The 23,338-nt window shown below is 54.9% G+C and overlaps 1 protein-coding gene across 1 annotated transcript in view; it reads left to right on the top strand.

Annotated features, from left to right (window-relative positions):
- The first annotated feature begins 300 nt into the window (after nt 1-300).
- Nucleotides 301-23,338, top strand: part of CSE1L (chromosome segregation 1 like) — a 23,622-nt gene continuing 584 nt past the window's right edge. Inside the window, 26 exon segments of the mRNA XM_075846133.1 lie at nt 301-406; nt 682-741; nt 1,141-1,236; nt 1,581-1,723; nt 3,364-3,465; nt 3,580-3,725; nt 3,798-3,888; nt 3,994-4,041; nt 4,043-4,102; nt 4,337-4,429; nt 4,500-4,667; nt 7,148-7,277; nt 7,798-7,863; nt 8,142-8,344; nt 8,477-8,561; nt 8,681-8,742; nt 8,890-9,029; nt 9,180-9,283; nt 9,614-9,711; nt 9,780-9,930; nt 16,617-16,825; nt 17,439-17,536; nt 19,485-19,570; nt 20,301-20,382; nt 22,618-22,764; nt 23,253-23,338. The exon segment at nt 23,253-23,338 is cut by the window's right edge and continues 146 nt beyond it. Coding sequence (XP_075702248.1) covers nt 1,152-1,236; nt 1,581-1,723; nt 3,364-3,465; nt 3,580-3,725; nt 3,798-3,888; nt 3,994-4,041; nt 4,043-4,102; nt 4,337-4,429; nt 4,500-4,667; nt 7,148-7,277; nt 7,798-7,863; nt 8,142-8,344; nt 8,477-8,561; nt 8,681-8,742; nt 8,890-9,029; nt 9,180-9,283; nt 9,614-9,711; nt 9,780-9,930; nt 16,617-16,825; nt 17,439-17,536; nt 19,485-19,570; nt 20,301-20,382; nt 22,618-22,764; nt 23,253-23,338 — 2,683 coding nt within the window. The 5' untranslated portion in view covers nt 301-406; nt 682-741; nt 1,141-1,151.

Here is a 23,338-nt window from a genome sequence, read left to right as displayed (position 1 = left end):
GTTAACTTCTCCTGCATTTAGGGGGCGGGAGCCTCCAGTGATTGTCAACCAAACTCTGCTGCAGCTCCTCCCCCTGCATTGCTCTGATTGGCCGCTCCTTCACTTCCCTTTGGGCCAGCGCGCTGTCACTCCGGGGTGTCTGGCCTTTGCTTGGCTGTGACGGGGGCTTCACATGGAGGCCCGGGAGGTTTCCTGCAGGAGGAGCAGACTCTTGTGTCCCAGCAGACCTGTGTGGTGAGTGTGGACTATGGTGGGGGGAGGTGCTGCAGTGTGCCCTCACCGCTGCTCCGTGCCCCTCCTCCAGTCCGGCATCTGATCATCCGGCTCTTGTTTCTAGAGCTGCAATGAGGACATTCACTGACAGCCGCAGAGTTAGGTGCTGGATTATGGGATGCTCATAGTACAGGTCAGGCTGGTGCCGCCGGGGGTGACACTATAGAGAGCCTCTCTGGGGGACGTTGGTTGCGGTCCTGTGATGCATGTGCCCCCGTGGCTCCTGTATGGTCCGGTCTTGGTTGTGGGGCGGGCTGGGTTGTCATCGGGCGGCATGTCGTTCCTCCAGGTATGGAGCCGGTTCAGTGTCGGGATGTGTAGTCCGGCGGCGTGTAAGGGATGTCTGCAGGTGCTGGACGCCTCCTGTCATACATGCAGCTTCTTATAACCGGCTTCTATTTCCTGCAGGTAGCAGTTTTACTACTAAGATTTCAGCAGAATAAGGAGCAGAGTTCATCAGGAGTGAAGGTGAGTGAGATCTGCTCCTCTAGAGATCACCACTTCATGCTTTAATATTCAGGAGGGGGCGATGTGGAGCAGGTCATTAAAGGGCCATACACAGCAAATATCTCATCCCAATAATCGATCCCATGGAAACAACACGTTTCTGTACATTCCCGCTCACAGATCGTCACATCGCGACCGCCGCCGTGACGCCATAAACTCCTACAATCTGATCTCATCCTGGAGCTGGCTGTGAATGATTTCCTCACCATTTTTAAGATCTGATTGCTGTCAGTGAATGGAGATATTGACTACTTAGATGGTGAATCCTGTCCTGACTTAGTCCTGCTTGCATTGCTGCATGGCTTGTTACTGTATCATACTATTATATATGACTTTGTCTCTGATCTGCCTGTGTTTTAGGTTTTCTTACCATGGAGCTGAGTGACGCCAACCTGCAGGCCCTGACCGAGTATCTAAGAAAAACGCTGGACCCCGACCCCGCAGTGCGCCGGCCAGGTATGTCCAGGGTGTGAGACGGGCGGCATGCCTAGCCTGATACTTAGGAGAGCAGACCCCACGTGCCGGGAGATTCCCAGTCGCTCCCCAGGGCTCGTGCTTATTTTTCCCAGGGTGCTTTGCCTGTAAGACTCCCGGAGGAGAACCAGTACCTGCCATTCTAAGACAGAGCTGCTGACTGGCTGAGAGGTCATGTGATACACCATGTGACTCCACAGAACCAGGAAGTGTTTACGTCAGCCCCTCCCATGGGTGTAGCCGTGCCCCCCTGTCCTGCTCTATGGGGGGTGTCACTGATCGTAGTGGACGCTCTCCGCTTCTCTTTATACTTTTTCTCCATTTAGCTGAAAAATATCTGGAATCTGTGGAAGGGAATCTGAACTATCCGCTGCTGCTGCTCACCCTGCTGGAGCGCTCCCAGGACACCGTCATCAAAGTGTGCTCGTCCGTCACCTTCAAGAACTACATCAAGAGGAACTGGAGGCTGGTAAGTGCCACGTCTACCCCAGCAGTAGCGCGCCGATTATCAGACGTACAGTCTCACTGGCTGCCGGTGCCTGTACGGGACGATCGCTGCCGCCGGTGCCTGTACGGGACGATCGCTGCCGCCGGTGCCTGTACGGGACGATCGCTGCCGCCGGTGCCTGTACGGGACGATCGCTGCCGCCGGTGCCTGTACGGGACGATCGCTGCCGCCGGTGCCTGTACGGGACGATCGCTGCCGCCGGTGCCTGTACGGGACGATCGCTGCCGCCGGTGCCTGTACGGGACGATCGCTGCCGCCGGTGCCTGTACGGGACGATCGCTGCCGCCGGTGCCTGTACGGGACGATCGCTGCCGCCGGTGCCTGTACGGGACGATCGCTGCCGCCGGTGCCTGTACGGGACGATCGCTGCCGCCGGTGCCTGTACGGGACGATCGCTGCCGCCGGTGCCTGTACGGGACGATCGCTGCCGCCGGTGCCTGTACGGGACGATCGCTGCCGCCGGTGCCTGTACGGGACGATCGCTGCCGCCGGTGCCTGTACGGGACGATCGCTGCCGCCGGTGCCTGTACGGGACGATCGCTGCCGCCGGTGCCTGTACGGGACGATCGCTGCCGCCGGTGCCTGTACGGGACGATCGCTGCCGCCGGTGCCTGTACGGGACGATCGCTGCCGCCGGTGCCTGTACGGACGATCGCTGCCGCCGGTGCCTGTACGGGACGATCGCTGCCGCCGGTGCCTGTACGGGACGATCGCTGCCGCCGGTGCCTGTACGGGACGATCGCTGCCGCCGGTGCCTGTACGGGACGATCGCTGCCGCCGGTGCCTGTACGGGACGATCGCTGCCGCCGGTGACTGTACGGGACGATCGCTGCCGCCGGTGACTGTACGGGACGATCGCTGACTGTACGGGACGATCGCTGCCGCCGGTGACTGTACGGGACGATCGCTGACTGTACGGGACGATCGCTGCCGCCGGTGACTGTACGGGACGATCGCTGCCGCCGGTGACTGTACGGGACGATCGCTGCCGCCGGTGACTGTACGGGACGATCGCTGCCGCCGGTGACTGTACGGGACGATCGCTGCCGCCGGTGACTGTACGGGACGACCGCTGCCGCCGGTGACTGTACGGGACGACCGCTGCCGCCGGTGACTGTACGGGACGACCGCTGCCGCCGGTGACTGTACGGGACGACCGCTGCCGCCGGTGACTGTACGGGACGACCGCTGCCGCCGGTGACTGTACGGGACGACCGCTGCCGCCGGTGACTGTACGGGACGACCGCTGCCGCCGGTGACTGTACGGGACGACCGCTGCCGCCGGTGACTGTACGGGACGACCGCTGCCGCCGGTGACTGTACGGGACGACCGCTGCCGCCGGTGACTGTACGGGACGACCGCTGCCGCCGGTGACTGTACGGGACGACCGCTGCCGCCGGTGACTGTACGGGACGACCGCTGCCGCCGGTGACTGTACGGGACGACCGCTGCCGCCGGTGACTGTACGGGACGACCGCTGCCGCCGGTGACTGTACGGGACGACCGCTGCCGCCGGTGACTGTACGGGACGACCGCTGCCGCCGGTGACTGTACGGGACGACCGCTGCCGCCGGTGACTGTAACTATTTCTTCTGTTCAGATTGAAGATGAGCCAAACAAGATCTGTGATGCGGACCGTGCGGCCATTAAAGCCAACATCGTGAACCTCATGTTAAGCAGCCCTGAGCAGATCCAGAAGCAGGTGTAGTAGAGCTGTCGTGTGTCGTGTGCCGTGCCGTGTCGTGTGCCGTGCCGTGTGTGATGTTTCCCATGATGCAGCATCCTCTAATCTCCGCCATTGCTGCCTCTTCTGTAGCTGAGTGACGCCATCAGCATCATCGGCCGTGAAGATTTCCCTCAGAAATGGCCGGATCTGTTGACTGAGATGGTAAACCGTTTCCAGAGTGGAGATTTCCATGTTATCAATGGCGTCCTGCACACGGCTCATTCCCTGTTCAAGAGGTATGGAGACGAGCGGCTGCCTGCGCCCCTGATCTTCTAGAGACCGCTGCTGATGTCTTCTCCTTGTGACAGGTACCGCCATGAATTCAAGTCCAGCGAGCTGTGGACGGAGATAAAACTAGTGCTGGACACCTTTGCTTTACCTCTCACCACCCTCTTCCAGGTAAGGCGTCTGTTCTCCCTGTATCCTCAGCCGCCCGCTGGATGTACACTGTGACGCACACTGCAGCTCTGATGAACATGGACTCTCCGCTCACTTCTCTTCCAGGCAACCATTGGTCTGTGCAATACTCATGCAAATGATGTCAGCGCTTTAAAAAGTCCTCTTCTCCTCTCTCATTCTGATCGCCAAGTTGTTTTACAGCCTCAATTTCCAGGTATTGATTATAATGGTAGTGCTGGGTGTAATGTGTGCGCCGCGAGGGGGTCTCGTACTGCGGAGGAGGATCACATTACATGCGGGTACTGGTGATTTCCCTGTGAGGTGTCCAGACGGGATCGGTTACCGTTGCTGCAGCAGAATGGCTCCTATTATGGGGGATCTCTGGGGGGTTTTCCTCTCGTCCCCTCGATCTCTTCCTGTTGTCCGTCTTATTTTCCTGTCTTTTTAGGATCTCCCGGAGTTCTTTGAAGATAACATGGAGACCTGGATGACCAACTTCCACAGCCTCCTGACCCTGGACAACAAGTTACTCCAGACAGAAGTGAGTCGTGTCTGTGGCGTCTCCGCTGCGCTCGTGGATCAGGTGACGTGACCCCCGTCTTGTGTTACAGGATGAGGAGGAGGCCGGATTGCTGGAGTTGTTAAAGTCACAAATCTGCGACAACGCTGCTTTATACGCACAGAAGTACGATGAAGAATTCCAGGTCTACCTGCCGCGCTTCGTCACTGCCATCTGGAACCTACTGGTGACCACCGGTCAGGAGGTCAAATACGACTTGGTAAGACGCCCCCTATTCCCGTGAGACGCGGCATCTGGTGAAATGCTCTTGTTTCAGATTTTTGATGTGGAGGAACAGCTTTGTGTGTGGCCTGTGTCATGTCTACTCTACACACACACACACACTGCTCCGAAACGCGTAAAATTTCATGAGTATTAAACCCTTAGGCTAAGTTCACACTACAGTTACTAAACGGCAGAGGAAGAGCGGAACGAAATGTTATACGGAGAGCACGGGTTCCGTTATAATTACCATTGATTTGAATGGTACTTCTTTTGATGCGGTTGGTCTCTGTTTGGCCGGATTCACACGAGTGTTTTTGGTCAGTGATATACAGTCCGTATTTTGGCCGCAAGTCCCGGAGCGAACACAGTGCAGGGAGCCGGGCTCCTATCATCATAGTTATGTACGACGCTAGGAGTCCCTGCCTCTCTGCAGGACAACTGTCCCGTACTGAAAACATGATTACAGCGAGGCCGGGACTCCTAGCGTCGTACATAACTATGATGATAGGAGTCCGGCTCCCTGCACTGTGCTCGCTCCGGGACTTGCGGCCAAAATACGGACTGTATATCACTGACCAAAAACACTCGTGTGAATGCGGCCTTATGTGTCCTGGGGGGACAAGTACAAAAAAAAGTTCACTGTTTGTAAACCTATAAATTAATTGATATAACTAAAAGCTAAAAAAACAACAACCTTCCTTTACTAATAAAAAAAAAATGACCATAATCTGTATCGCTGCGTCCGTGAAAGTCTGAACTAGTAAAAGATTCCGTTATTTGACCCGCCGGATGATCACGTTATGGGGAAAAATCACATTGTAAGCTGAGATATATAATGGTATGTAAAGCGATCAAAAAAATCACATGACGTCTGTAGAATGACCCATAAAACCTACAGCTCATCCCGCAGAAAACAAATCCCCAGACGACTGTATCCGGGTTGGTGTATGGGGTGTGTTGCCGTGGTGTCTGGGTAGGTGTATGGGGTGTGTTGCGGTGGTGTCTGGGTAGGTGTATGGGGTGTGTTGCGGTGGTGTCTGGGTAGGTGTATGGGGTGTGTTGCGGTGGTGTCCTGGTAGGTGTAAGGGGTGTGTTGCCGTGGTGTCTGGGGTGTGTTGCGGTGGTGTATGGGGTGTGTTGCGGTGGTGTCCGGGTAGGTGTATGTGGTGTCTGGGTAGGTGTATGGGGTGTGTTGCGGTGGTGTCTGGGTAGGTGTATGGGGTGTGTTGCGGTGGTGTCTGGGTAGGTGTATGGGGTGTGTTGCCGTGGTGTCTGGGTAGGTGTATGGGGTGTGTTGCCGTGGTGTCTGGGTAGGTGTATGGGGTGTGTTGCCGTGGTGTCTGGGTAGGTGTATGGGGTGTGTTGCCGTGGTGTCTGGGTAGGTGTATGGGGTGTGTTGCCGTGGTGTCTGGGTAGGTGTATGGGGTGTGTTGCCGTGGTGTCCGGGTAGGTGTATGGGGTGTGTTGCCGTGGGGTCCGGGTAGGTGTATGGGGTGTGTTGCCGTGGGGTCCTGGTAGGTGTATGGGGTGTGTTGCGGTGGGGTCCGGGTAGGTGTATGGGGTGTGTTGCGGTGGTGTCCGGGTAGGTGTATGGGGTGTGTTGCGGTGGGGTCCGGGTAGGTGTATTGCGGTGGGGTCCGGGTAGGTGTATGGGGTGTGTTGCGGTGGTGTCCGGGTAGGTGTATGGGGTGTGTTGCCGTGGGGTCCGGGTAGGTGTATGGGGTGTGTTGCCGTGGGGTCCTGGTAGGTGTATGGGGTGTGTTGCGGTGGGGTCCTGGTAGGTGTATGGGGTGTGTTGCGGTGGGGTCCGGGTAGGTGTATGGGGTGTGTTGCGGTGGGGTCCGGGTAGGTGTATTGCGGTGGGGTCCGGGTAGGTGTATGGGGTGTGTTGCCGTGGGGTCCTGGTAGGTGTATGGGGTGTGTTGCGGTGGGGTCCGGGTAGGTGTATGGGGTGTGTTGCGGTGGGGTCCTGGTAGGTGTATGGGGTGTGTTGCGGTGGGGTCCTGGTAGGTGTATTGCGGTGGGGTCCGGGTAGGTGTATTGCGGTGGGGTCCGGGTAGGTGTATGGGGTGTGTTGCGGTGGGGTCCTGGTAGGTGTATGGGGTGTGTTGCGGTGGGGTCCTGGTAGGTGTATTGCGGTGGGGTCCGGGTAGGTGTATGGGGTGTGTTTTGGTGGGGTCCGGGTAGGTGTATGGGGTGTGTTTTGGTGGGGTCCGGGTAGGTGTATGGGGTGTGTTGCGGTGGGGTCCGGGTAGGTGTATGGGGTGTGTTGCGGTGGTGTCTGGGTAGGTGTATGGGGTGTGTTGCGGTGGTATACGGGTATGTGTATAGGGTTTATCACTGTACTGTATATAGTGCTCTTGTCTTCTGGCTTTAGTTTAATAAGATTTGTATACATTGAGTGAGGTGTCGGGGGAGGCGGTGATATCTATATGTTGTGTTTTATTTGCGCTGTCCCTGTTTTTGTCCCTGTAGCTGGTCAGTAATGCCATCCAGTTCCTGGCATCGGTGTGCGAGCGCCCGCACTATAAGAACCTGTTTGAGGATCCCAACACCTTGACCAGTATCTGTGAGAAAGTGATTGTCCCCAACATGGAGTTCAGAGGTAGGGACCTGGTCCTGAGCGCGGCTCCTGCCGCCTCCATGTCTCGTCTCCGGTCTCGTCTCCGGTCTCGTCTTCGGTCTCGTCTTCGGTCTCGTCTTCGGTCTCGTCTTCGGTCTCGTCTTCGGTCTCGTCTTCGGTCTCGTCTTCGGTCTCGTCTTCGGTCTCGTCTTCGGTCTCGTCTCCGGTCTCGTCTTCGGTCTCTTCGTCTCGTCTTCGGTCTCTTCGTCTCGTCTTCGGTCTCTTCGTCTCGTCTTCGGTCTCTTCGTCTCGTCTTCGGTCTCTTCGTCTCGTCTTCGGTCTCTTCGTCTCGTCTTCGGTCTCTTCGTCTCGTCTTCGGTCTCTTCGTCTCGTCTTCGGTCTCTTCGTCTCGTCTTCGGTCTCTTCGTCTCGTCTTCGGTCTCTTCGTCTCGTCTTCGGTCTCTTCGTCTCGTCTTCGGTCTCTTCGTCTCGTCTTCGGTCTCTTCGTCTCGTCTTCGGTCTCTTCGTCTCGTCTTCGGTCTCATTGTCTCTTCTGTTGCAGCTGCTGATGAAGAAGCGTTTGAGGACAATTCTGAGGAATATATCCGGAGGGATCTGGAGGGATCTGGTAATGTGGACGTTTATTTCCAGTGTTCTGGATGTGGTTGGTGCAGGTGTAATGAGCCGGGTCGTAGAGGGGCCGCGTGGGGTAATCGGGTCTTATTCACAAATAGTTAAAGGTAAAACCAAAGGTTATTAGTGAAATCTTTCCGGATTGGCCGCCGTCCCTTGCTTTGTCCCAGACTCCTTTATTCTGACCCCATGATACATCTTCCTGGCTTGTGGGCAGACTTCTCATATTCGTGCGGTTCTTTTGGTCACGTTTCTTCTTTTCGCTTCTTCCAGACATTGACACCAGACGCCGAGCCGCTTGTGACCTCGTCCGGGGTTTGTGCAAGTTTTTTGAGGGTCCGGTCACCAATATCTTCTCGTGTTATGTGAATTCCATGCTCCAGGAATATGCCAAGAACCCGAGTGTTAACTGGAAGCACAAGGACGCTGCCATCTACCTGGTGACGTCGCTGGCATCCAAGGCGCAGACCCAGAAGGTGTGACTGATCCCTCCTGGTCCCGCAGCTGTGGCTCGGTGCACCTGGTGTATAATATGGGAGGGTTAGGGTCAGTAATGATGAGCCGTCCCCGTCCCCCCCTGGGTACTCACTAGTGTCTCCTCTTTACAGCACGGGATAACACAAGCCAATGAGCTCGTCAACCTAACCGAATTCTTCATCAATCACATCCTCCCGGATCTCAAGTCTGCAAACAGTGAGTAATGAGTGTGACCGGGTTCTAGACGGTCAGTGTGGCGAGTGGCGTGCGTGCGGCGTGCGTGCTACATGAGGGGCGGCCTCGCTCGGTTTCATGCTGAGGTTTTCTTTTTCCAGTTAATGAGTTTCCTGTGCTGAAAGCGGACGGGATCAAGTACATTATGTTCTTCAGGAATCAGGTACGGAGGCTCGTCATGGCGTCACTCCGGTATTATCTGAGCCTTCATGTCGTGGATGTGCTGCCCCAGTTATTACACCTTCTCATCCCTGACCTATAATAAGCGGGTGTCACCTGCGGGCGAGCTCATGTCTTCTGTATATTACAGGTTCCCAAAGATCAGCTGCTGCTGGCGGTTCCTCTACTGATCTCTCACCTGCAGGCAGAAAGCATTGTGGTTCACACGTACGCAGCGCACGCCCTGGAGAGGGTGTTCACTATGAGAGGAGGAGCAGCGAACGCCACCCTGTAAGATCCAGCTGCTACCGACTGTGCAAGATGCGGTGTCTTGTGGGGCGCGCGGGGTCTTGTGGGGCGCTCTGGGTCTTGTGGGGCGCGCGGGGTCTCCTTGTACAGTGTGTTTTCTTTTCCCTGATCATGATGTGTCTGTCTCCTCAGTATCTCGGCCTCGGACATGTTACCGTACGCAGAACTTCTCCTGTCCAACCTGTTCAAAGCGCTGTCGTTACCCGGCTCCTCGGAGAATGAGTACATCATGAAGGGTAACGATCCCGCCTTCTCTCTGCTTTGTTGCCTTCGTTCCTTCATGTTTGTGGTTTTGTGACTGGTTATTGCAGTTCCTGTTCATCCAGCAGTGGGAAGTAATAGACATGTTGTACGTCCACACGCTGCGGTCAGTTCTGGAGCTGCGATCCCTGACGTACTTGTCATTTCACTCCACATTTCTGAGGGTTTTACCTATTTCTGCTATAAGGGGATTGGAGGGATGATTTGGGTCCATGCCCCTCACATCAGTCCAGCAGGGTCCCGTACAGGGTCACTGACCTCACAGCGGCCTCCTCCTGACCTGTTCCATTTTCTTTTTTTGTCAGCGATCATGAGGAGCTTCTCCCTGCTGCAGGAGGCCGTCATCCCGTACATCCCGTCAGTCATCCCACAGCTGACGCAGAAGCTGCTGACCGTCAGTAAGGTGCGTGCGCGGCTCTTACCGTGCCGGGGCCGCTCGTCCTCTGTACTTAGCTTTTATCTCTCTTCTAGAATCCCAGCAAGCCGCACTTCAACCATTACCTGTTTGAGTCCATCTGCTTGTCGATCAGGATCACGTGTAGATCTAACCCGGCCGCGGTTGCCAGCTTTGAAGAGGCGCTGTTCCTGGTGTTCACCGAGATCCTCCAGAGTGATGTACAAGGTGGGTGTTACATGATGACCGTACGTAGTGATCCCGGCAGCCTCGTCATCTCTCCTAGAGGCGTCTCCTCCTGACACTGATGTTAAAGGGAAGGGGTCGTGACATTATTATTTTTTTATTTATCATATTGCTTTTAATATATTGACATACATTTTATTTGTGTTGTACTTTTAACTTTTTTCTCTCTTTTTCTTCTCTACGGAGGCTGCCATTTTTTTTCCATCTCTGTATGTGTTGATTAACGCCACATACAGAGATGGAATACGGCACATCAGCCCCATAGAGTGCGAACGGGACCCGTTCCATCCACTATAGTGTACGCCGTCTGTGTGGGAACTGCGCATGCGCCGCTCCCACACAGTCCAAAAGGAAGGTCTTCGGCAGAGCGACATCCGGCGCCATTTTCATGTGGACCGGAAGCCGCGGCCGGACAGTAAGATGACGACTTCCGGGCGCGGCTTCCGGCCATATGTTCAAGGCAGCGAAGACGCAAGGAATGTTCGTGTGATACGGTCTGCTGAGCCCTGTATCTAATCCTCCTACACTGGGCAGTCGCTCAGAAAATGGCGGCACACAGTGTAGGAGGTTTGAACATTCAACCCCCTCTTTCTCCTGGCACTAGCCAGAATAAGGGAGGGGGGATTGTGTGAGGACACTGGAGCGAGTGTGTCTACCCCAAATTTGCAGCATAAATCAATGAGGTTGCTTTACCACATGCAATGCTGCAATTTTTGGTACTGCTCCCTCTAGTGGCCAGCACATGGAAATGTTATAAATTTGAATCTGATTTATAATATTTCCTGACTTGTGAAAAAATGAAACCAACGTGTAATCCCTCACATAATAATTGTTTAACTGAAAAAAATATATCTATTTTCTAGCGACTCCTTCCCTTTAAACAGCCGGTCCGGTCTTCAAGCTTAAATGTTGTATATGAAATAGTTCTTCTACTTTCTGTTAGACTGGCAAAGCATGAAAGCCGCACCTCGCCACGTTCCAGCAGTTACCCCATTATACATCCACAGACATTAATATGGGGCTGTTCCCCTCTTTGCAGTAAATCATCTTCCCCTCTTCTGGGGTTTCTACAAGATTTTGGAGTCTGTGGGAATTTTTGCCCATCCATCCAGAAGATAATTTGTGAGGTCAGACACTGATTTTGGGGGAGGGGGCCGGGCTCGTTATCTCCGTTCTATTTCATTATAAAGGTGTTGGTTGGGGTTGAGGTCAGGACTGTGTGCGGCCGGTCAAGTTCTTCTACACCAAAGTCCCCCGACCAACCCACAGGCCACCGACCAGCCAACCATATCTATATGGACCTGGGGCGCAGTCATGAGGAACAGAAAAGACCGAACCCCAAACTGGTCCCACAAAGTCAGAAGTTATTGGAAAAATGAAGATTTCCCTTCACTGGAGTGAAGAGGCCGCCTTACCCCTCCCCCAACAAACTTTACAGCGGGCACGATGCAGTCAGGCGGGTAACGATCTCCTGGCATCACCAAACCCAGACCCATCATCAGATCCCAGATAGAGAAGCGTCACTCCGCCGACCATGCCAGACAGAGCAGCGTCACTCCGCCGACCACGCCACATGTTGTGAAGCGTCACTCCGCCGACCACGCCAGACAGAGCAGCGTCACCCCGGAGAACACGTTTCCACTGCTCCAGAGTCCAGTGGCGGCTTTACACCCCTCCATCTGATGCTTGGCATTGTGCTTGGTGATGTACGGCTGGCATGCAGATGCTCGGCCCCCGTGCCATGCAGCTCGCGGGCACAGTGCGGATGTTAATACCAGAGGAGGTCTGTACTCTGCAGTTATGGAGTCAGCGGAGTGTTGGTGACTTTTCTGCACTTGCTCCTCAGCACTCGGCCCCCCCTCTGTAACTTTACGTGGTCTGCACTTCGTGGCTGAGTTGCTGCGGTTCCTTCCACTTTACAATAATATCAGTCACAGATGATGGTGGAAGATCCAGGAGGGGAGACATTTCCAGAACTGACGTGTTCCCCCGGTGACGTCCTAATACAGGGCAGCGCTGGAGGTCACTGATCTCTCTACAACGACCCGTCCTACCACTAATGTCTGGAACGTGACCGCAGGGCGAGCGCTGGATTTTCTCCATGTATTGTATGTTGGGACACGTCTATGACTGCATGTTACCTTTTTTGATATATTTGTCACCACATACATCACTTCCATTATCTTTCACACTGACTTACCAGATAGTAGCGTAATGTCAGTCTGATTGGTGGACCGACTACTGGTATATACTGCTGCCACTATGAGGCGGGCCCCTCCGGCCGTGCCTGGCCCCCTCCGGCCGTGCCTGGCCCCTCCTTGCTATGTTACTTTTTTATTTTTATCCTTTTTTTCCTTGTAACGGGCGCTGGTGACCCCCTCCTACTTTCCCCAGCATGTGGCGGGCGCTCGGTGTTTTATCATACTGTTGTCCCCCTGCAATGCTGAGCTCCTCTGTCGCCCACCAGCCAAAGGTTTGTCTCGCTGTTACTCCGCACCAGTGTCCCACCTTATCACAGCTGACACAGGGGAGACTTCACTGCGGGTTCTACATATTGGGGATGAAGTGGACTCCAGGACAGGTGAGTAGTGTGTGCCACAACCCCCCGCCATGGTCTCCTGCGAAGCTTCTCACCCACAGCCTTGCCAGTTTGAGACACCTCTCAACTTGGGTGCCGTGCGCCTGGGGCATTTTTGGCGCATGTTGTGTCTTGTGCAGCCTGTGGCGCTCTCCTCTCCTCTTCCTGGTACTAATTTATTGGCATGCACTAGAATGTCGCTCCTGGCGGGCCATGGTCGCTTCTCTAGGGGTTTTCTTTGTCAGGGCCATGATCACACCCCCCAAGCCCCCCCAAAAAATCCCCAGTTGCCAGACCACGATTTCCCCTATGGTGGCCGCTATCTTTTTTTGCTCCTTTCCTCCTGGCCAGTGAGTCGGTGGCAGCGGTCACACACCTCATCACGGGAACTCTCCAGGGCGCTGCTGATGTTGGTGCTGGGACCGTGTTGTTCAGAAACAGGATCTGCCTTGGCACCCCCTTCAGTCCTAAACCCTCCTGACACTGATCTAGTCTTTTACTCTAGGGGACGCGAACTCCAGGCGGCCATTACACCCGTCTAAGTGAGGGTCAGCCCTGCCTCTTGCAGTATATGGAGCGGTTTCATCCTCATTTAGTTTTTTGACCGCTGTAATAACCAAGCAATGTGGTGACCCCTCTACAGTCATGTCAAACACCAGAGGAGAATCCTCCCGCCAGGGCCTAAAATACTTCACTTTGCCTGTTCCACATGTGGCCAAAAGATTTTCATGTGGTCAACGACCTCCTCCGTGCAATACGTGGCATTTTCCTGGGCAGGCGTCTGGGGACTTTCACCCTGTGGTTCAATCTTAGCAACCCCCAGCCGTGCCACGTCTAGTGCTGACCCTGAACCACTAAGGGCAACTCCCTCTCCAGGGTCGCTGGTGTTCCCTTCCAATGCCGTCCAGTTCGTGTTGGACATCTTGGTTCACCTTTCCTATCAACTCTGGGTTCTTGCCGTCCATGGCTTCACCTTGTGGCAGACCCCTAAACAGGTCAGATCTGTGCCGTCCCCACCACTCTCCGTATTCTCAGTTTGCCCTTCCAGGGGGCCACGTCTCTGTTTTACCCCCCACAGGGAGCCCTTGTTAGAGTTTGAACCTGAGAAAGTTGGATGAGAATCTTTCCCCCAAGTTGTCCGCCGCGGTCACAGACCCCTCACGTGTTACTGACGGGTTCCGCTCACCCAGTGGAGTCCATCACCTTCTGACTCCCCATTTGATCTCCTTCTCCCAGAGGAGCTGGAAAAGATCCACATATCATGAAGGAATGAGAACCTCCTGATTCACCCGACCTCTCGCCTGGACCTTGTGTATCGTTTTACGGTCATCCGATCAGCAGCTCCACCAGGGCTCTAAGAACAGACCTCCCTCCATGTCACTCGCCGCCTCGACCCTCCGGCCGCTCCGCTGAGAGAGAACACAAGGATTGGACGGTGGACCCTGCTCAGTCTCAGTACGGGGGTATAATTGTACTCTTCAAGGACGTCTGGCTTTCTCACATTTCGGATGCTGGGGTGCGGGAAGTCCTCACGATACAAGATCGCCTTTGTTCGCCTTCCACCCGACAGACTTATTGTTCCCGCTTTTCAAGTCGCGCAGTCCGACAGGTTCTACACATCATTTTTTTTTTTTTTTTTTTTTTGTTAATGTCTTTGTCCAGGTCCATAATTTTTGCATGGAGTTCCTGGTGTCGGCGATGACCTCTGTGACGCTGGGGACTTTGTCGTGAGTAGACATTTCGGATGCGCACGGCCTGTCCCCATTTGCCTGTCTCACTAGTACTTTCTGCGCTTTGCGGTTCTCACCACTATCTGTTTGTGGCGCTCTTGTTCGGCCTGTGAAGAGACCTCTGGGTCTTCACAAAGATTCTCTGCGGTCATGACTCTTCTTCGTTCCCGTGGAGTTTTGGTTGTCCTCTCTCTGGACAACTTTCATTCCCCGGAGGACAATTTGACCAGCCTGCAGATCATACTGGATACCCTGGCTCATTTTGGATGGATTGTCAACCAGTCCAAATCCTGTCTGATCCCTCGTCGGAGACTCCCCTTACTGGAAATGGTGTTCGACACCACCTTGGCTCGGGTGTCCCTTCCTCCGGAGAGATTTGTCCTCTCTGCAACAGGGGGTCTGCGCCGGGGGACCTCTCTCTGCTGTTGTATGAAGGTACTGGCTACCATGCTGGCCTCCAAGGAGATCCCCTCTGCCCAGTTTCACACTCGTCCACTTCAGAGGGTGATCCTCTCCCGGTTGATCTCTAGACTGTCGAATCCTTTTCTTTGAGTCTGCTGATCTCTTCTCTGGTGGCACGCCTCATCACAACCGCTGCTTTCTCTTACTCCGCCGGCAGGTCCGTTCATTGGACGCTAGCCTTCAGGTTTGGGAAGGTTCATTCTGAAATCTCACAACTCCGGGGCCTCTGGTCTCGCCAGGAGTTAAGTCTCCCCATCAAACTTTTTAGAACTTTGAGCAATTTTCCTCTTTCCCAGTCAGGACTTTCCTTCTGTCCTGCAATTCGGTCTGAATCCAGACACACAATGTCACGGCAGTCTCCCACCTCAATCACCGAGGCGGTACCTGGAGTTTGGCGGGATTGGCGGAAGACTCTAAGATTCTGAGGTGCGTGAAGCTTCATGTTCCTGCTCCCTCGGCAGTTCACTTTCCTGGGGTGGTCATCTTGGTCACGATTAACCAAGGGGAGTGGGCTCCATCACGAGGTGTTCGTACAAGTTTGTTCCAGGTGGGACACACTGGACGTGGACTTGCTGGTGTCTCGACCCAATCTCCGGTTTGCTCTCTTCGTCGCCAGGTCTCCGACTCCCTAGGAGTACAGTCAGCAGTCCGGGGGCTCTGTGGTTTCACTTCTGCCTGATTTACATGTTACCCCGCTGCCTATCCCGAGCTCATCCAAAGAGTCAGAGCGGAGGAGTAACCGAGGCTAGCCGCGCCGACAAGGTGGCTCTACTAGTCATTGCTCCCTGGCGCTTACTACGTGGGCACGACCTGCTCTCTCAAGGGCCCGTCTTCCACTCGAGTTTAGTCCTTTAACGGCGTGGCTCTTGACGTCGTGGTGCAGACTGCTCGGGGCTTATATTAGTTGATGATCCAAACCATGTGGAAGACTTGAGAGCCTCTTCAGCACGTGTTTATTACTCCAGTGGTGCGCGGGTCGACCTCTTTCTCCTTTTGGTATTTTCCTTGCTCTGGCTCCTCGTGCTCCTCCAGGAGGGGTCGGATTGTGGACTCGCTCTCATTGCAGACACCGGCCCTCTGTCTATCTCTTAACCGGCCTCTAATGTCCAGATCTGATGTCCGAGCACATGCAGCGCCCCCTATCGGCCTGACTTCCAGTTGGGATTTGTCTTTGGTGTTCTCGGCAATGCTTAGTTTGAGCCTCTTCAGAGACCTCTCGTTGTGCCCGCTCTCTGGTAAGGGGTGTACCTTGTGGCGGTGACTTCCTCTCGGAGGGTTTCCGAGCTGACGGATGTCTTGTCGCGCTCTGTATCGGTCTCTCCAGCACCATAGACCCGATTTTTTTTATTTTTTATTATTATTCTTTGCCCACGGTCTCATCCACCTGTTTAATGAGGATATTGTTCTTCCATCCTTTTGCTCGTCTCCGCATCATAAGGAACGCTCTATTCACAGTTTGGAATTGGTCCGTGCCTTGCGGGTCTGCCTATTGGTCACGTCCTCTTTTGACAACTAAGATTCCTTGTTCATGGTCCCAGGAAGGGCTTGGTGGCCCGTATACACCTGGACCGCTGTGTTATCCTATAATAAAGTACATGGCACGTATAAAAAACAGGTTACACAGTATATGTGTCTGAACCCTGGCCACGCCCTACGCCGCCCCACCTTTCATCCCACATTTACAAACTGGCGCTAAATGTCACTAATGATTGACGTCCCAGCAGGTCACACGTTACTTTGGAGCAGCTTCGCTTCTTTAATTTCTCCCTGGTTTCCATATCTCTGCTTGCTGTCTGTGATCCAGCGGCTGGACGTGTTGTGCTCGTTGTTTGGTGTATTTCTAATGCCTTCCGTTGATCTTTGCTGGTTCTGTAAAATACTTTGTTTTATTTCTGTAGAGTTTATGCCGTATGTTTTCCAAGTCATGTCTCTGCTCCTGGAGATGCACAAAGACGACATCCCCACCTCCTACATGGCCTTGTTCCCGCACCTGCTGCAGCCAGTTTTGTGGGAGAGAACGGGTAATATTCCCCCTCTAGTGCGACTCCTACAAGCCTACCTGGAGAGGGGAGCGAGGGCCATCGCAGCCAACGCCGCCGATAAAATTGTGAGTAGATGTGTGACCCCCCCCCCCCCCCCCACATTAATGTATGTTTGGAAAGGTGTGGCCTTTATACCCCATGTTGGAAATGTTAGTCGGGGGCGGGCACGCGTTAGTCGGGGGCGGGCACGCTGCACAATCGGGGGCGGGCACGCGTTAGTCGGGGGCGGGCACGCTGCACAATCGGGGGCGGGCACGCGTTAGTCGGGGGCGGGCACGCTGCACAATCGGGGGCGGGCACGCGTTAGTCGGGGGCGGGCACGCTGCCCAGTCGGGGGCGGGCACGCGTTAGTCGGGGGCGGGCACGCTGCCCAGTCGGGGGCGGGCACGCGTTAGTCGGGGGCGGGCACGCTGCACAGTCGTGGGCTCATGTTCCGCTCTGCCGTTGGTCTGTTCTTCTTGCTGGTATTAATAGATGTCTAGATGCATCTCCGGCTGATTAGATGGCGACGCTTGAACCTGCAATGGTCCGAATTAATTTATCGGTTAAGTCCCGTCCTCCCCAATGTCCAGGACCCCCTGTATAACACCCGTCTGAGCCACTGCCTGATTGTATGGGGGGGGGGGGCTGCCGTGGTCTGTGCTGGCTCCACGTTCACTCTTTATCCGTCTCTTTCAGCCTGGACTCCTTGGCGTCTTTCAGAAACTCATCGCCTCCAAAGCCAACGACCACCAGGGGTTTTATTTGCTGAACAGCATTGTTGAGCACTTGCCCCCGTAAGTAACGGGCCGGGGATTTTTTTGATCAGGTTTCTGGGATGACCTCAGCTGTGATTGGCTGGATTTACGCTCGTCGCCGCCGCCGCTGCTTCTGCAATTTTTGCCTAAATTGTGTTTGGTTCATGACCTTAAACTGGCTGTTCAGTCCTAGGAAATTGCTGGCCAATCCTCAGGACCGACCATCGATATCTCCTCAGTCTGATTAGTGGTTCACAGTATTCTGTCTCAGGACCGTGTGCGCTGGCCGGCTCCCGTCCGTGGGAAGATACCACATGTCCGGTCTCTCCACGGATCGGAAAGTCGGGTCTTTTTCATGGACTTGATTCACCCGCTAAAGTGAAAACCGTCCCGAGTTGGTTGTGTGCAGCGTCCATTACAACCGTCTCCCATTGAGGTGAAGAGTCTGTGCTGGTGAGAAGCTCCGCTACAAGAGTCAGTCACCGTGCGAGCAGTGAGGGAAGTGAATGGAAAGCCATCGCCGTGGCCCCTCCAAAACCGCTGATTGGCCAGACCCCTGAGGATAGGCCATCGATTTCTTAGGACTGGACACCCCTTTAACCTGGTTCTGCAAGTACTGGACCTATAAAATAAGTGACTGACCACATAATACTCCAAAAACAAGTGCAAATCCCGATATCCGGAGCGGTCCCGCTGATGTGAGGTAATCGCAGCGCTCGTCTCCCAAACCGCAATCAATCCCTTCTCTTATTGGTCAAACATCCAGTAACCACGTCTGGACCCGCCACAAGTGAGGGGTCTGTGGACTGGGAGACGCGCGCTGCCGGAGCGCTGACACATCCAAGGCTTCGTTATCATGATTTCTGATGGTTTAGGGGATTCTTTACAATTGACTTTAGTTTAAAAAAAATGTTTTGCTTTTGAAGCTCCCGCTCCGGTGTCGTGTATGTAGAAGCCGCATCTTTCCGTTACGTCGGCGGCACTGAGGGCCGGGCTTAGAGCGGGTCCTGCGTGTCTCTGATGTGATAGATCCAGCACTCCCCGAAGCCGTCAGTCCTGCTGACATGACGGAAAGGTTGTAAGGTGCACATAGGCTTTAACTCCTTGGTAACATGCCGCATAGATTGTACGTGTCAGCCGCCAAGGGGAAGTCTGGAGCGGCTCGTGGGCGGAGCGGGTGTCCGCGGTGTTTCTGCCAGAACATCTCTGCAATGGGCGGAGCTGACGATCACTTCATTTCTGCCCGTTTAACCACTTAGATGCTGCGGTACCCAAGGCATTAGAAAGGGGGGGTCCCTGCTGCGACACGCCGTCACAATGTGCTGCTGATAGTCATGGCGGTCTGGGGGTCATTATCTGAGCCTGTCCATATAGTGCGAGTGATCTCCGGCCCAAGTCCCCAGGACGACTAATAAAAACACTAAAATACCGTTCACTCCTGTCCCCTAAAGTATTGTAAAAAATAAAATGTACCTGGCGTCGCCGCCGCGTCCGTCTAAGTCCGAACTCTTCCAATATAATGTTATTTGACCCGCACGGTGATCAATAAAACCGCCCGCTCGCCCCGCAGAGAACACGCCCTCATACCGCCCTGAAGACGAAAAATAAGTTCTGCCCGAGATTTTCTTTTTTTTTTTTGTCTTGGTAAAACATAAATTGCTATAAATAATTTGGCGTTGTTGTGATGATATTGTTTTGCCCTTTTCACCTCACACTGAATGTTTCCCGCTACGTTATACGGTACAATAAACGGTGCCGCAAAAATCTACAACTCAAAAACCAAAACAAACAATCCCTCGTACGGCAATATCAATGAAAAATAAAAAGGGGGGGATAAAATTAAAAACGGAAAAAAAAAATCCTGGGTCTCCAAGAGGTTAAAGCTCCCCCTCCCAGCAGCCGGAGCATCCAGTATGAGACGGGGAGGAGGGGGATGCGGCTGCAGCTTCTCCCGGTCTCTCTACATTGACCCCCTCTTCTCTTGTAGGGAGTGCGTGGACCAGTACAAGAGACAGATCTACATCGTGCTTTTCCAGCGGCTGCAGAACTCCAAAACCACAAAGTTTGTGAAGAGTAAGTTGCGCAGCACAGCCGCGCGTCTCAGGAGAACACGATGAATAACCCGCACTCTGCGCGGCCTCCAGATATCCTCCCACCCGTCTGACGTCTGGACAGACGCTCGTCCCTGCTGGGCGGTACCTGAGCCCCTCCCCCACCCGCAGAGAATTGGGCACAACTCCTCCTAATAGGACCTATGTACGGTAGCGGGTGTCATGTGACTGCGCAGCGTCAGACACGGTGGGAGAATGGAATTGGAGCTTTATTTCTATCTACTACTATCCCACATATTGAATGGACGTGTCTTTTCAGCCGTACTAACTATGTAACTATGAAGGATAAGCGGCGTTACAGAGGGAGATCAGCGCTGTGTGCCAGTAAGGCCGTCTGATTAAGCGTCACTTCCGCAAAAACACTCAGCCAAAGAGCTGTGTCTACGACCAATCCCGCGGAGAGCCGTCCTAATTTGCATACAGCGCACTATTTATACTCCAGTTGATGAGATTCCTTCGTGTTTCCCAACAAACGGCCGTCTGATGATGATCCTGATCACATGATCGTCATCTCTTAATCTGTCATTACTCCACCTTGTGGGCAGACAGTGTAAGTGCCATGAGAAGCGATGATGGGAGCTGTAGTCCTCCACATGTACCTGCTGCCCCCGCTAGAATGAATAGTTCATGTGACGGATGGTACGCGCTCCGGACGCCAGTGTATCTGTAACCACCGCTATTGTCTTTCTCAGGTTTCTTGGTCTTCCTAAATCTTTACTGCGTCAAATATGGAGCCGTCAGTCTGCAGGAAATGGTGGACAGCATTCAGCCCAAGTGAGTGTGTATCTGAGGATTGTCCACCACGTTGTGCCTCCTGCCGGGCAGTGAGCGTGCGTGCCTTCTACCGGGCAGTGAGTGTGTGTCTGAGGATTGACCGCCACGTTGCGCCTCCTGCCGGGCAGTGAGTGTGTGTCTGAGGATTGTCCGCCATGTTGCGCCTCCTGCCGGGCAGTGAGTGTGTGTCTGGGGATTGTCCGCCACGTTGCGCCTCCTGCCGGGCAGTGAGTGTGTATCTGAGGATTGTCCGCCACGTTGCGCCTCCTGCCGGGCAGTGAGTGTGTATCTGAGGATTGTCCGCCATGTTGCGCCTCCTGCCGGGCAGTGAGTGTGCGTGCCTTCTACCGGGCAGTGAGTGTGTGTCTGAGGATTGTCCGCCACGTTGCGCCTCCTGCCGGGCAGTGAGCGTGTATCTGAGGATTGTCCGCCACGTTGTGTCTTCTGCCGGGCAGGGAGTGTGTATCTGAGGATTGTCTGCCACGTTGCGCCTCCTGCCGGGCAGGGAGTGTGTATCTGAGGATTGTCTGCCACGTTGCGCCTCCTGCCGGGCAGGGAGTGTGTATCTGAGGATTGTCCGCCACGTTGCGCCTCCTGCCGGGCAGTGAGCGTGTATCTGAGGATTGTCCGCCACGTTGCGCCTCCTGCCGGGCAGTGAGTGTGTGTCTGGGGAATGTCCGCCATGTTGCGCCTCCTGCCGGTAAGTGAGTGTGTGTGTCTGAGGATTGTCCGTCATGTTGCACCTTCTGCCGGGCAGTGAGTGTGTGTCTGAGGATTGTCCGCCATGTTGCGCCTCCTGCCGGGCAGTGAGTGTGTGTCTGAGGATTGTCCGCCATGTTGCGCCTCCTGCCGGTAAGTGAGTGTGTGTCTGAGGATTGTCCGCCACGTTGCGCCTCCTGCCGGGCAGGGAGTGTGTATCTGAGGATTGTCTGCCACGTTGCGCCTCCTGCCGGGCAGTGAGTGTGTATCTGAGGGTTGTCCGCCACGTTGCGCCTCCTGCCGGGCAGTGAGCGTGTATCTGAGGATTGTCCGCCACGTTGCGCCTCCTGCCGGGCAGTGAGTGTGTGTCTGGGGAATGTCCGCCATGTTGCGCCTCCTGCCGGTAAGTGAGTGTGTGTCTGGGGATTGTCCGCCATGTTGCGCCTCCTGCCGGGCAGTGAGTGTGCGTGCCTTCTACCGGGCAGTGAGTGTGTGTCTGAGGATTGTCCGCCACGTTGCGCCTCCTGCCGGGCAGTGAGCCTGTATCTGAGGATTGTCCGCCACGTTGCGCCTCCTGCCGGGCAGTGAGTGTGTATCTGAGGATTGTCCGTCATGTTGCACCTTCTGCCGGGCAGTGAGTGTGTGTCTGAGGATTGTCCGCCATGTTGCGCCTCCTGCCGGGCAGTGAGTGTGTATCTGAGGATTGTCCGCCATGTTGCGCCTCCTGCCGGGCAGTGAGTGTGTATCTGAGGATTGACCGCCACGTTGCGCCTCCTGCCGGGCAGTGAGTGTGTGTCTGAGGATTGTCCGTCATGTTGCACCTTCTGCCGGGCAGTGAGTGTGTATCTGAGGATTGTCCGTCATGTTGCACCTTCTGCCGGGCAGTGAGTGTGTGTCTGAGGATTGTCCGCCACATTGCGCCTCCTGCCGGGCAGTGAGTGTGTATCTGAGGATTGTCCGCCATGTTGCGCCTCCTGCCGGGCAGTGAGCGTGCGTGCCTTCTACCGGGCAGTGAGTGTGTGTCTGAGGATTGACCGCCACGTTGCGCCTCCTGCCGGGCAGTGAGTGTGTGTCTGAGGATTGTCCGCCATGTTGCGCCTCCTGCCGGGCAGTGAGCGTGTATCTGAGGATTGTCCGCCATGTTGCGCCTCCTGCCGGGCAGTGAGTGTGTATCTGAGGATTGACCGCCACGTTGCGCCTCTTGCCGGGCAGTGAGTGTGTATCTGAGGATTGTCCGCCATGTTGCGCCTCCTGCCGGGCAGTGAGCGTGTATCTGAGGATTGTCCGCCACGTTGCGCCTCCTTCCGGGCAGTGAGTGTGTATCTGAGGATTGACCGCCACGTTGCGCCTCTTGCCGGGCAGTGAGTGTGTGTCTGAGGATTGTCAGCCACGTTGCGCCTCCTGCCGGGCAGTGAGTGTGTGTCTGAGGATTGTCCGCCACGTTGCGCCTCCTGCCGGGCAGTGAGCGTGCGTCTGAGGATTGTCCGCCACGTTGCGCCTCCTGCCGGGCAGCGAGTGATCTTCCTCCTCTTACAGGATGTTTGGGATGGTTGTAGAGAAGATTATCATCCCTGAAATCCAGAAAGTATCGGGACCAATAGAGAAGAAAATCTGTGCGGTCGGCATAACCAAACTGCTGACGGAGTGCCCGCAGATGATGGACGCCGAGTACGCCAAGCTGTGGTAAGGGCCGCGCACGTGTGGAGTCTGACACTTACACGACTCTTTAGGGTCAGTTCACACACGGCTTTTTTTGGCAATGATTTTAACATGAAAACCACATCGGAACCTGAGCCAAAAAATGCCAATCCCCCCCCCCATTGATTGATTTTAATGGGAGGCAGAGGCGGCTTTTGACCACTTGCGGGACGCAGACGAGCGCCGTCCTCTGCTGGAGCGGTTTCCACCTCGGACTGTCCATCAATCTCAATGAGAGGCAGAAAAATCAAAAACGCTGGCGTTTCAAAAATCCTAAGGACTAAAACCTTGTTGTGAACTGACCCCAGTCGTGCTGTGTGGGGGGGGGGGGGGGGGTGAATTACCAGGGCTGGTGTCGTCCGTATACTTGACCTCGGGTTGCCCCTGGCAGGTCGGTCGGACCCCCCCAGCCTCACACTTGTTTTGCGTCATTGACACTTTGTCCTTTTCCTGGTCCCCGTTTCTCTGGTCAGGACCCCGCTACTGCAGGCTCTGATTGGTCTGTTTGAGCTGCCTGAAGATGACACCACCCCGGATGATGAGCATTTCATCGACATAG

The sequence above is a fragment of the Rhinoderma darwinii genome, chromosome 13, assembly GCF_050947455.1.
Source record: "Rhinoderma darwinii isolate aRhiDar2 chromosome 13, aRhiDar2.hap1, whole genome shotgun sequence".
Classification (NCBI taxonomy): domain Eukaryota; kingdom Metazoa; phylum Chordata; class Amphibia; order Anura; family Rhinodermatidae; genus Rhinoderma; species Rhinoderma darwinii.
This window is presented reverse-complemented; position numbering and strand designations above follow the sequence as displayed.